Source organism: Takifugu rubripes, unplaced genomic scaffold, assembly GCF_901000725.2.
Source record: "Takifugu rubripes unplaced genomic scaffold, fTakRub1.2, whole genome shotgun sequence".
Lineage (NCBI taxonomy): Eukaryota > Metazoa > Chordata > Actinopteri > Tetraodontiformes > Tetraodontidae > Takifugu > Takifugu rubripes.
The window spans coordinates 105,781-118,841 of record NW_021821636.1 but is presented as its reverse complement, the minus strand read 5'-3'; the positions used below and the strand labels follow the sequence as shown (position 1 = coordinate 118,841).

The 13,061-nt window shown below is 42.0% G+C and overlaps 2 protein-coding genes across 3 annotated transcripts; both read left to right on the top strand.

Moving 5' to 3' along the window:
* Window positions 1–3,407: 3,407 nt before the first annotated feature.
* LOC115248470 (DNA-directed RNA polymerase III subunit RPC8-like) lies at window positions 3,408–5,693 on the top strand. The gene is made up of 6 exons (XM_029832224.1): window positions 3,408–3,721; window positions 3,821–3,917; window positions 4,330–4,416; window positions 4,676–4,739; window positions 4,819–5,056; window positions 5,373–5,693. The coding sequence occupies exons 1-6, from the start codon at window positions 3,611–3,613 to the stop codon at window positions 5,421–5,423; spliced, it is 648 nt and encodes a 215-aa protein (XP_029688084.1). The 5' UTR covers window positions 3,408–3,610; the 3' UTR covers window positions 5,424–5,693.
* A 427-nt stretch (window positions 5,694–6,120) lies between these two features.
* LOC115248472 (cold shock domain-containing protein C2-like) lies at window positions 6,121–10,063 on the top strand. 2 transcript variants are annotated; one of them, XM_029832227.1, is made up of 4 exons: window positions 6,121–6,362; window positions 7,788–8,120; window positions 8,240–8,362; window positions 8,843–10,063. In XM_029832227.1, the coding sequence occupies exons 2-4, from the start codon at window positions 7,939–7,941 to the stop codon at window positions 9,003–9,005; spliced, it is 468 nt and encodes a 155-aa protein (XP_029688087.1). In that variant the 5' UTR covers window positions 6,121–6,362; window positions 7,788–7,938; the 3' UTR covers window positions 9,006–10,063. The 2 variants fall into 2 exon arrangements, with proteins under 2 accessions (XP_029688087.1, XP_029688086.1); XM_029832226.1 differs by having other exon boundaries at window positions 7,785–8,120.
* Window positions 10,064–13,061: the final 2,998 nt, after the last annotated feature.

The following is a 13,061-nucleotide window of genomic DNA, read 5'->3' as shown; positions in this document are numbered from 1 at the left end:
CCTGTTTATATTTTAAACAAAAATGTGTATAACTTATAGTTTTGCCTTTAACATTGTTAAATTAACAGAGAAGGAAGAGGGCCTACAGCCATAGTTTGGGCCCTCTGCATAGTCCCCAGTAGCAACTCCATGGCAAGTGTCACAGCTTTTAAATGCTTTTTGTGGGGAGCCAAGAGTCTTTCATTTCTTGTTTGAGGTATTTTTCTCTCTTTCTTCCTAACAAAAGTGTTCCACTTCTGTTAGATTCCTGGGCCACCTTGCCTCCACTGGTGTTTTGAGCTCTAACCACATATTTTCAATGGTGTTTGGGTCAAGAGAGCGTGATGGTCATGGCAAAACATTAGTCACTTGATCCATCAAGTACTTTGTGTGTTTAGGATCATTATTCATTTGTAGAAGTCAACCTCTTTTTTGTGTTTGCTCAAAAACTTTATTGGAATTTCAATTAATCCAGTCTTCCCTGTTAAAAGTTCCCCTTGTAATTGGCTGACACTCGACCCCAAGCCTGATGGATCCACACCATTTCTGACCAACGTGACCAAACTTTTTGCAAACTGAACATTTTAGGTTGACATTATAATAACATTCTGAAACTTAAATTACTTTTGTTTACGATATGGATCTTTGGGAATTATTTACCATTAACCATTCCTTATTCTACTGTTGCTTATAATGGCTAAAAAACAAAACCTATCCTGCAGTATATCAGTGTTATGTATTTCCTCATTACCATGTCAGAGAATTCCAGCACAATTGAGCTTTTCACAAACCACTTTTTGTTGTTTTAAGTTGTCAGATGAAAACTTCAACAATGCTAAAGAAAGTGTAAAAACAAAAGAAAAATTGTTGATTCCCCTAACGCATGAGCAGGTGGAGGTGTGGTTAGTATAGGTTAACAAATGTCACATGATCTGTTGAAACTGTCACCGATTTTTAGGTTGAACACAATGAATTTCCACTGAATCGCCATAATAAGTGGCAGACTTATCGACTTTCCTCATCTCTATTTGTGTAAAAGTTTCCATTCCACAAAGGTTTTGCATTTTGAGGAACCGTAGATTCTTGGTCAGCAAGTGTGACTTGAATGTGAAATTTAAACACTTTAAAAGACAAGATTTTTTGTTAAACATCATGTGCCCAGCAGTTAAACAACGTAGCCAAAACAGACTATTCTTTTTTCCTCTTTAATTCTTGGGAACATTTGCACCAGTGCTGCTTTCAAAACAATGTTTGAACTCTCCCAACATTGTATTCCTTTGATGTATAATTTAACTACCTTTCTACGGGATATTTATTACATAACTGCTTATATAATGTTTTAGCCCTAAACTACAGGAACCTTTGTTAAGTTTTAGGGTAACTTGATGCTGTTTCCTCTGGTCTCACGGGCCAAAGAAGATGACTTGACTCTGCAGCCTTCGGCGCCAAGGTCACGGCAGCCATGAGTTGCTTGGAGTCTAACTCTTGCATTAATTATGAGAACATGCATGAGTATATCTGCATTGTAAGCAGATGTCCTTGTCAGACATACTGAAATGATTAGAATCCTGTCAAAATGTTGATTGGTTCCATATGGCTCACGAGGGTAAGTCTGTGTTTGCATCTTACATTTTTAAGCATGTCTTGCTTTGAATTGTCGCTTATTTCAGTGGGTTACATAATTCCTTCTAATATAGCACTGCAAAATATCTTTGTATACAACTGGATAAAACATTGATCTGAAAGACTGTAGACACTGAGTTCCTTTATCTGCACTGTCAGTCTCGGAAGTTGCTTCACTTTGTCAGAGAAAATTGAACCTGGTCACCTGATGACCCTGCAGGGCTGGACAAAAAGTGTGGGCCTAGACCACATCAAGAGCAATTTTCTGTTTTGGTGTCACAAAACCTGAACCTTTGTCAGTTCTTATTACAGGAAGTGAACATTGCAGTGTATAAACTGCTGCTGCCAAATAATGGGATTGGCTTCTGGAAACCAGGATAGGGCAAAGTACAACACAGAAATCTACATTCAATCAAAAAAATTTGCTTTGCCTATACTTTATACACATTACTCAGGGCTTCACGTGCACCAAAATGAGATCCAAGAATTTTCCTTCAATTTTTAATCACTCAGGCTTCTGTGGATGTTTTTCTTTCTTTGACTTTGGAGTTAAGTTGCAGAAATCTGCTTTAACCTGTCTATAATAATCTATTTAATGTTGGCCCTCCAGTCACAACAGGGGAGCCAGAACACCTACCAGGACTCCTCCTGAAAGCAGCTCAGTCAAGGTTCCACATTTTAATTCCAACACATAAACGTGTAATCTCCAATGAAGAGTGGTCCAGTTGGCTGACATTTATGACTTATCTTGAGTTTATGCTGTTTAGATGAAAGGGAGGCCAGTGAACAGTAGAAACGACCTGGATGACATGGGGATCCTAAGTAAGTACGCAGTAAGTGGAAGGCTACAAGTTAAAACTGCATCAAGCGGTGGCGCCCTCTATTGGCCGTAAAGAAGAAATGATTGTTATGTGAGTAGAAGGGAAGGAGCCAATCAATTATGTAAAATAAGTAAATAAAAACTGTTTTGCTTCTTCACAACGGAGCAAACGTACAACACAAACCAAGAGAAAGAGTAAAATGGCCCCACTGACTGGAAATCAGATGGATTACATTATTAGATTAATATTACAGTGTTTTTAAAGTTAATCAAGTTTAATTTAGAGAAAGGGATGCATGGGTAAATATGATGCGCAACAGAATGGATACTGACGTTAGTTACATTAATCTAGTCCATAACAAAATCAAAAACGGCCGGAAAAAATGTTAAACAAGTGTAAATCTCCCGTGTTTGTCATCTTTAATCATCAGCCATTAAAAATGTGCCTATAATGTTTGATTTTTTGGAGGGTTTTGATCTTTGCAAGTATCGTAAAATGATTTAACCACCCGTTACACATAATTGCACATTTCGAAAAGCCTGTTAGTGTTGAAAAACATTTGATTTGACATAAATATCAAGCTTAACTGTAAAGCTAGAAAATTTCATGAAAACACTGCGTGAAGGCATGCGTGTTGTTTCATTTCATTTCCAACTGCGCTCGGATTAAGCAACTCTTTATTAACTTGTGCATTAACATTTCCTTCAAGAATATGAGAAACTTTGGTTCAGTACAAATATTTTTTTAAATCAGTTCCGAAAACACTGCATATTTACAAGAGATGTCAAAGGGAAGTAAATGAAAATTGGCGACTGCTATCATTTATTTTATGCCATTTATTCATGCTTTTAGCCAGATATGGAATTAATCATTCGAACGTTTTCTTAAGTGATTCGATGCTTTATTTACTTTTCTCTACAGGTGATAACTACAAGCGAACGGGCAGTATTGTGCCTTTTAAATTTTACGACATGTCGCGAAAGACTGTTGTCGTAAATGAGTTCTTAAAGACTTTTCGGCAGTATTGTCACCCGCATAGTTTCTTCGTTGTAAATGGTTTATGAAAGGGGAAAATTGAAAATGCTTTTCACGTCTTCGCTGTTGTGAAATGCAAGAAATGCCCTTAAAGGGGCGATTAATCCAACAGTAGTGATTGTGCGGGTGGAAGCGAGGATCAGGCCGGCGGCATGTTTGTGTTGGTGGAGATGGTCGATACCGTCCGGATCCCTCCGTGGGACTTCCAGAGACCGCTCAATGAAGCCATAGCCGAGGAACTGAACAAGAAACTGGCCAACAAGGTTTGCATCCCAATGCCAAAAGTTATCTATTAAGTCTGGTAGTGTCGTAATCTGACCCTGAAAAATGTGAATTTGTCAATTGTTGAACTATCGCCTCAGGTCGTCTACAACGTGGGCTTGTGCATCTGCTTGTATGACGTCACAAAACTGGAGGATTCCTACATATTCCCAGGAGACGGTGCTTCTCACACCAAAGGTCTGATGGAAGCAACTACCTATAATAGGTGCTAAAGTTATGGAGCTTTAAGAACTTCTGCAAGAATTTTAAATTTGTTCTCATAAATGTCTCTATACTTGGAACTGGAATCCTCTGACACGTTTGTAAAGTTTAGGAGCAAGTTAATTTTCATAATCACATGAAATCTAACAGCAAAGAGTTACCATAGTTTTTTTTCTTTGCTTATGATCTTATTTAAATGTAGCTTTAGGGGATTTGTTACATCTGCACATTTTGTAAACAGTTTTGTTTTCTCAAAAAGTAATTGTTTTTAATTGATAGCAGATATATAGCAGATATATAATGTTGTGGCAGCTTGTTATTTGGTTATTCCAGAGATTGATTATAGTTATTCCATGAACCACTAATGTGTTCCACTCTTTCTTTTCAGTGCATTTCCGGTATGTTGTTTTTCACCCTTTTCTTGAGGAGATCCTGACTGGCAAGATCAAGTACTGCAGCCAAGAGGGAGTTCATGGTAACGCCCTGACTGTTGTCTAGAGATGTAAAATATCTGTGTTGGTCGTCATTCATCCAGGTCACAGTTATCCCAAGCGTGTTTCACTGACCAACTGGAGTTGGATATGGTTCTTGAATGCACTAGTACATCTAGAAATGTACTTTCTCGTTATAGAACGAGTCATTCTAAACATTTAGTGGTTTGAAAAGGAAATCAAGGTGTTGTGTATTTACTTCTATTTTAACGAATGAATATGTGACAACGGTCTCTTTCACAGTGACGATGGGTTTCTTTGATGACATTCTCATTCCACCAGAGTCACTTCAGCAGCCTGCAAAATTGTATCCTGCCAACACATATTTTATGGCAGAAGTTTAAAAAAAGAAAAAACCACGACGTCATCCTTAACCACAGCTGCAGCGATGAAGCAGAGCAAGTTTGGGTTTGGGAGTATGAGACAGACGAAGGAGCGCACGACTTGTACATGGACCAAGGGGAGGAGATACGCTTCCGAGTGACGGATGAAGTGTTTGTGGATACGTCACCCACGGGCCCGTCTGCTGCTGAGAAGGAGGCGCCAGCCCAGCCAGGACAGGCGACAACCTCCGCGCCGAAGGAGGAGAACAAGGAGAAGAAGGAGGCACCGTACACTCTGATAGTAAGAACATAATTCATGCGTGACGTGTTTGTTAAAGGTGCACATTTTCACACACACATAAGGATAATATCAAGTTTAGAGACTGTGGTCCAGGAGCCACTTTTGGTAGTTGTTGTGTCACCACTCCTGTGTACACAATAATACGATGGGTGCAACTGAAAATGGGGGGAGGAAAAAGCATCCAAGCTGAACCGCAATCACATAGCAGCACTTTGAGAGTCACCAAAACAGCTTCTCCTATCGAGTTTTGTTTTCTGCTTGTTCTGTACAAAAATAACAACCACAAAAACACATGCTGTTTTTTTCCCTCCCCCAGGGGACCATCTGTGAACCGGGCCTGGGGCTACTGTCATGGTGGAACAATTAAAACTGAGAAATGTGCCGGTTCTAAACAAATACTGACGCAGACTATCAGAGAAACTGAAGCAACCAATCCAGAACTCTGCTGTGGTGATGCAACTTCTGTCACAACAGCGCTCTTTACATTTTGGGACTGAACATGTCAGCACTTGTGTACATGATAATACACCGTTTTCCCTGACAACACCGTGATAATGCTGCATTTGGCAAATGTTGAGTTGAAAGGTGTGAAATTTTGTTTTTCCATTCATAATAAAATATACTATTGGAAAAAAAACCGACTTGGACAAATAAGTACAACGATCAGAAGAGGAGGTCAGGTATCGACAACAGCATTTCTGAGTCTCCTCACCTTCAATGGCTGTAACATCTGTCTGGGCAGATGTGATGTGTTGGTTTGTGATTATAGGAAGCAGGGATTAGAATAAATCCTACAGTTTGGAGGGCAGCGAAGGTCTCGCTCTAATGGATGTGGAACAGATTCTGTTGCACTTTATGTACATTTAGTAGCTGCCCAGAAGTCAACTTGGCTCTGGCAACGTTTGCTGCAGGAATCTTGGGCTCAGATCAGGGTGGAATTATATAAATGAGCACTGACTCACAGGAAACAGCTCATCGCAAGTGCAGATTGTGTAATGAAGCAGATCTGAGGATTTAGATCAGTTTAAGCGACGTTGAGTTGGGGGGGAAGTCAATGACTTTATTGTCATTTTGCAACAACGCATCGCTTGTTGGGAGCAGCGGGCGCTTCCCCCGGTGACACTCATCACAAGCGTTGAAGGACGACGTCTGCGCGCACACGCACGCACGCGACCGCATCACAGCTGCGCTCTCTCGACGGGCTCTGCGTGGACTTATTTATTTATCTCTTCATTATATAACGCGTAGCGGCTTTAGAGACGCGGACGTTCACACGCCGACCGCCGCGCTGGCGCACCAGAACCAGGTGAGTCCCGATTCTGACAACATTCACGCGTCGCGGCGTCTGCGGGGGGTGCGGGACAGCCCGTCTTTGTTTTTAAGGGGTCGGGACATTGTAGTATTGTTTGCTTTGCGATGGCAGCGTGTGCGCTAAACAAAAGAGACACGCTTTAATTACGCGTGCACGTGATCGACTCGGGTTCAAATTCGTGAAATCGTCCCTTTGTCCATTTGACGCGATTTTGGAGCATCAACAGGGGATATTGGTCCAGTTGTGATCCGATTTATTTACATTCAGGTTCCGATTGAGCTGATGGCATGTGGACTTTCCCTGCGGTGTCCAAGCTGGAAAAGTTACTTCCTAAACAGTAAATGGACACATTGTGCCTTCCTTTATGATGACCTGACCATAGGAAGCATTTAAATCTCCCCGCAACACCGTTCCTGTAAACACACATTTTTAAAAAAAATTCACTTAATTTAATTGTATTTGCTGTGATTATGTCATTGCTACTGTCTTTCAACGCAGTCGGGGCGTTGTTGAACGTGATGTTATGGCAGCACTATGTGCCTGTAGGATGTAATCATTCCACCGGGAACACGTCATTGACGTCACGAACGCACCACTGAAGGCGGTGGTCTGCAGCCCCTCTGACGTCACGCTGCGTGCGGAGGCTCCAGCTTTCCCCGCATCAGCGTGGGCGGAGGAGTGGGCCTAGAAAATACATCACACACGGGATTTAACTGGGGAGTTCCGAGAGAGAGCAGTGTAGGAGACTGCAGCTGCACACGAAACACGATTGATACATATTTAAATTCAGTGAAACGTTAATCGGTGCACCGTAGTAATGTATAGATTTAGAGATTAGCCTCGCAGATTGGACGCAGATTTACAGAATACAACCTGCGCTTAAAGGCAACTCCATTTATTTGACATCACAAAATTACTTTTCATCTCATGAGATGTGCACTCTGTAAAACTCACTTGCGTCACAGCTCGTCTGGCAGGTGGAGGGAAACAATACTGGTCTGCTGGAGGCGATCCAATATGGATGTTTAGAAATGGATGAGGTGTCGATTTTAGTTTATCATTAAACATTTGCCATTAAAGTCGTTTTTCAATTATAATTTTGTTATGATTATGATTTACTAATGTTTTTCATGCTTAAATTTTTTATTTCCGTGCTGGTATTCAGCCAGTAGCTGCAAGTGTAGCATCAATATACAGTATATATTCTTATATACATGCTAAAGGTCATATTATATCTTATACTTTTAATATGTTTTGATGAAAGTGAGGACAGTTCTGCCATGAAATGACCAACCACAATGAAAGGCACTAAATATAATATTCTACTCCCAAACCTTTAATATTTAAAGCTCCTGAATGCAACATATTTAGCTGTGTTGAACCGTCCTGTTGCCTCTGTGGCCCCTCCCTTCACAGCAGGTCCCTCCTGACAGACTTGAAGTGACAGCGCTGACCTCGATATATCTGCTCAGGCCGCGTCCCACGCATCAGCCAACGCACGCTCCGGCGGAGTTTGGCCTCAGGAGGCAACCGAAGTACCTGGCACTGCGTCCATCCTTGTCGTGGCATCATGGCGGACCCTAGCCTCACGTCGCCTTCGGGGACGCCACTGCGCTCCCCCGACACCTCTCTCACCCTCTCCTTTCCCTTCCTGAGGGAGAGAAGCCGAGTGTGGGAAGATGGAAAAGAGCAGCAGCTGCCCAGAGATCTGCCAAGTCCATTACCAACCAAACGCACGCGCACCTACTCAGCGTAAGTCCATGTGGTTGGTTTGTGCTTGAATAGAGCAGCGCATCTCCATCTGCAGTAACTACTGAGGTAATCTCCTGCTTCCTGAATCAGTGTCCACACTTTTCTGTCCTTGTCTGCAGAACGGTGCGCGCTCACTCAGGTCCAGTGTTCAAGGGGGTGTGTAAGAACTTCTCGAGATCACAAGGTCACGGCTTCATCCGACCCTCCAACAGCGGCGAGGACATCTTTGTTCATATCTCAGAGTGAGCGGCGTTTCACACAGAGGGGAAGATATCTGGGGGGCGCAGGCGTCATCTCTGAGTTCATTCAACACGTCACGATTTAAATGTGGAAACGGGAAATCAGAGACGATTCTCCTGTGAAGGTCGTCCAAGATGATTCAGTTAGCTCCATCGTGACTGGAACTCAGGCTTGGTTTGTAGGCAGTGAGTGGATCATTATCACCACTGTGTCTGTATAACGAGAGCTCAAGGTTAAAGGTCACTGCCTAAATTTTAGCTGGAGCTTAAAGAGCAGATATGGAGAGAAACGTTTCAGTTGTTTTTTCTTAAATTATTGGTTTGGCTTTCAGGAACTGAACAAAATAACTTCCCTCTTTCCCAGAGCTTAATGTCGTTAATTGTGGCTGCACCTTTAAAAAAAACCCATCAAGCATGTGATCGCTTTTTCTCATAGGAACATTTAGAATCTTGACTCAGCGCACGTTGTGATTTCTCCTTCAGCATCGAGGGGGAGTATGTTCCGGTGGAGGGAGACGAGGTCACGTATAAGGTGAGCCGGATCCCGCCCAAGAACCTGAAGGTGCAGGCGGTGGAGGTGAAGATCACACATCTGAACCCAGGGACGAAACACGAGACCTGGTCCGGCCAGATCATCAGCTCGTAGACCTGAGCACCGCAGGGTGTCCGTCAAAGGGCCAGTGGACATTCTGTGCTAAACTGTGGAGGCCTACTAAACTGTTTTCAGTCATTGTTGTGTCACTGAAGAACGTGCCGTGCATGTACCTGTTTTCTGACGTATTGTTTTATTTTTTTTGTTTTTGGGGGGGGGCACTGTCATCTGAGGAAGGTGAGATTTGGAAAACTGGAAGAGGTCACTGACCTCCTACTCAGCAGCTGTATAAACCACGAAACATTCGGAAGACTTCGAACACAAATGTAATGGTCAAGCAGACTGAGGCGAGTCAGCAGAGGGCAGTTTCACTTCCTCTCTTTCACCAGTTTCAAAATGAGGCTGGTGACAAAAGAGGTTCAGGAGACGTGTTTTTCCTGTTTTCCCATCAGGTGCCACCTTTAGAAATAGCAGTAAACGGCAGTGTAAATGTTACATTTAAAAGTCATATCGAACCTCTAACTCACCCCTCAAAATCTCCATATTATCGATGTTTGAGAAAAAGCCAAGTTGTCCCTTCATTCCTCCTTTTGGTTTTGAAACATGATGGAAAATAGAGAAATAGAGAAAACAACAAGAGGCCGAAAGAAGAGAATGAATGTGAGTCGAAGGTTAGAGAGACTAAAACAGGCCTCAGATTAGAGCATTTCAACAATCCCATCGATAACAAAGCATTTCAGCACCGTTACTGTGAAGCACACAGCCTGGGATGTGTTGATTGTTATTATTTGACGGTAATGTCCCAGAATTACCATGTCTCTTCAGATTAAACTCCATCATCTGAGTTTGCAGTCAAAGAATAGAACTGTGAATAAGTTGTTCTTCTTTCCGAACATCTCTGCAAGGGTTTTTCTGGATTTGTTGTTTTTGTCCACTTTTCAAAGCATGTGTGACCCATTGTTTCTAAATCTTAGTGAGTGCGTTAGTTACCAGTCCCATATTCAGTTTATTGTTCAACAGAAGTGAAACTTTCTGTCTGTCTCAGTCTTTCTCGCTCTCTTTCTCCGTGATTGACTTTTTAGAAATTAAAGTTTATTTTGCTGAACATTAAATGATCCTGTCTTTTGTCATTTTGAGGGAGCTGCACGGACTCTTATTGCTTTATTGATTAATAATTTATTTGTACTTTTTTGTTCACAGAACATCTTGACTTCATAGAACTTCTGGATGCATTCTGTGTAACCATGATGGTTTGTTTAAATCATTATTTTAAAATAAATTCAGAATTATAGAATAATTAGGGTCTTTTCAAAAACTGATTTGTTTATTTTTGCGAACTAACATGTAACAGTAACGTTACATTTTATGGCCCCCTGTTAAGGCGAACATTAGTTCCTACCTGTTTTTGTTTAAGTGGGACAGTTGTCGGCGATACACATTATGAATTTAAAGCTGGCACGTAGTGATGTCCAAATGAGGTTTCATGAGGCTTTGAACCCTTTTGGACCATTGTGTTGAAAATTGGTTCATTACTCGAAGCTTCAATCATTTCGAACGCGGGCGTCATCTGCTGGCGCATTGGTGGTACTGCAGCCATGCAAAAGGTTGATGACCCAGCAAGCGTGCACTTTGAGTTTTGCTGTTTGTGCACTTTTGATGTTGTATTATTATTATATTATTTTTCTATATATTTTAGGAACAGATGGGGGTATGGGCCTAAGGTGCTTGGGTGAACTGGTGTGCTTATGCATTTTTATTTAAAAAACAACAGTTTCTCCACAGTCGAGGGTTTGAGGCGGTTTCTCTTTTTTGAAACTATTTCCCCGGCTTTAGAAAACACCCTCTCGCAGGGCACAGAGGATGCTGGTGTTGCGAGGTACTGGTTTGCCAGGTGGTACAGGTTTGGGTATCGGGCTTTGTTTGTCGTCCAGTACACCAGAGGGTCCTGTGATCGTTCAAGTGGAGGGGCTGACAGATAACGCTGCACCTCCACTATGGCATCAGCGGTGGCATTCCTGGACGCTCTTGCTTCTTCAGCATCCCTGTCCAACAGCTTCCACGGATCAATGACTCAAAATAAAACATTACATAAAGTTTAGTCTGTACATGAATCAATGCAAATAAATCTATTGATCCAAATTCTATCATTTTTGTACCTTGGGAAGAAGCAGCTGGTTCTGGCTGTGCTGTTGAAGTGGACGGCGGGTCCTCTTGGGTGGGTGCATTCGGCAACAATGCCGCACACTCCGATTTTAACCGGTGCACAGCTGACTCGGCATTTGAAGGGCTTTGGAATCCGAGTGTTTTAAATCTTGGGTCAAGTAATGATGATAAAGAGAAGATGCTTGTGGTTTCTATCCCACTGAGTTTATCATTCATAATTCTATTGAGGTTTATGCCAAGGTCTTTTGCCATTTTGTTTGAGTTCTGTGCCATCAGCTCACTCAAAGCATGCTTCAGCATTTTTATCAGGGGTGTTATTTTTGATCCCGACACCTCTTTTCATGTGAGAGCTCTACGGTGGCAGCATGAAAAGGTGACGGTATCTTCCTACACTCAGATGCACACTCAAAGTCATTTGCAGTCAATAGGTCCAAAGCTGTGGGCAGAGTGGTCAGAGCAGCTGCATCCCTCTGCTCATAAAGACGCTGCAGCATCTCATAGGTGCTATTCCATCTTGTGTCTACTTCAATTATTAGTTTTGTGACAGGACGGCCCATTTGCACCTGGATCTGCTGCAGCTTCTCTTTAGCGGTGGTGCTTGATTTAAAATAGGTGATCATCCGCCTCGTTTTTGATCTTATATTATCTAGCCCAGGAGTAGCATCCATGGCCTTTTTGACAGTTAAGTTTAGTGCGTGAGCCAGGCAGACGGCGTGCTGCACCCGCAGAATATTTGCTGCTGCATCAGTCACCAAGCACTTCACCTTCTCTTCAAGAGCCCATTCCCTTGAAAGCTCTCGAGCAGTTCCAGCGTGTCTCTGCTGTGTGACTGATAGGAAAAGGCCGAACTCCCACCAGGGTGGTGGAGAGTTCACCTGCATGAATAGCATGACAGGTGACAGCGAGATACGCATCCATGTTGATGGAAGTCCACATATCTGCGGTCAAGCTGACACTGTCAACATTCTGCAGGGCTGCCTTGGCCTTCTCCTTTTCTTCCACTTCCCTCCTCTCCACCATGGCTTTAACTGTCTGCCTTGATGGAAGGGTGCATGTGGGATCCAGTTTAGCCACCAGAGCACGGAAGCCAGGATCAGACACCACAGTGAAAGGCATACAAAAACGTTACCGAGTTTTGGGGCGTGGTTCTAAGCCCCGTGTCAGAGAGAACATCACTACTGGCACGCGCACTCTCTCCTCAAGGGGGCGCTGCTTCAAGCCCTCCCCAAAACTACATAAATAAACTACAAAAATCCAACTAATAATAAGATTTACAAAAACTGAATTCCCAATTGGCAAAATTTCAATCTTTAGTCTTTAACATTATTACTTTTCTGTCGCTCCTCTGCCTTAAATCATTTCTGTTTCAGTCATTCAGTGTTTGAATCATCATCCAAATCCATCTTGAGTTTTTAATCAGTTAAAATAAACTAATCTGTTTCACTGAAAAAGGCTTTTAGCAGATTAGCTCAACAGCATCACAAAAATAAAACTCTTTTCAAGTTTTGTGCAATTCTCCTTTTAATTATTTTTAAGGATTACAGCAGCCGTAGCTGAGTAGCTGTTAAAAGCAAATTGATTAACAATAATAATAGTAAAATATGCAACAGTGTGTCATTACAGATTTTTTTAAAACTATTGCTTAATTCCAAAGTGAAGCAAATAAATAAAGCAATCTGCATTTTAAAACACTGTGCAGCTTGAGGGGCAGGAAAAACAGCATCACTGGCACAAATTAACAGAAATTAATTAGTAGGGAGCTGTTGAGGTGGAGAAAACGTTTTATTTTAACATTTTGTCCAGTAATCAATACATGACACCATTTTATGGTTCAGCATTAGTGACACATTTCAAAATTACAATAATGTACACATTCATATGATCCCAGTATGATAGTTTTATAGGCTGATATGAGTGTTTATAGACACAAAGCTGCCGCTAATGTGC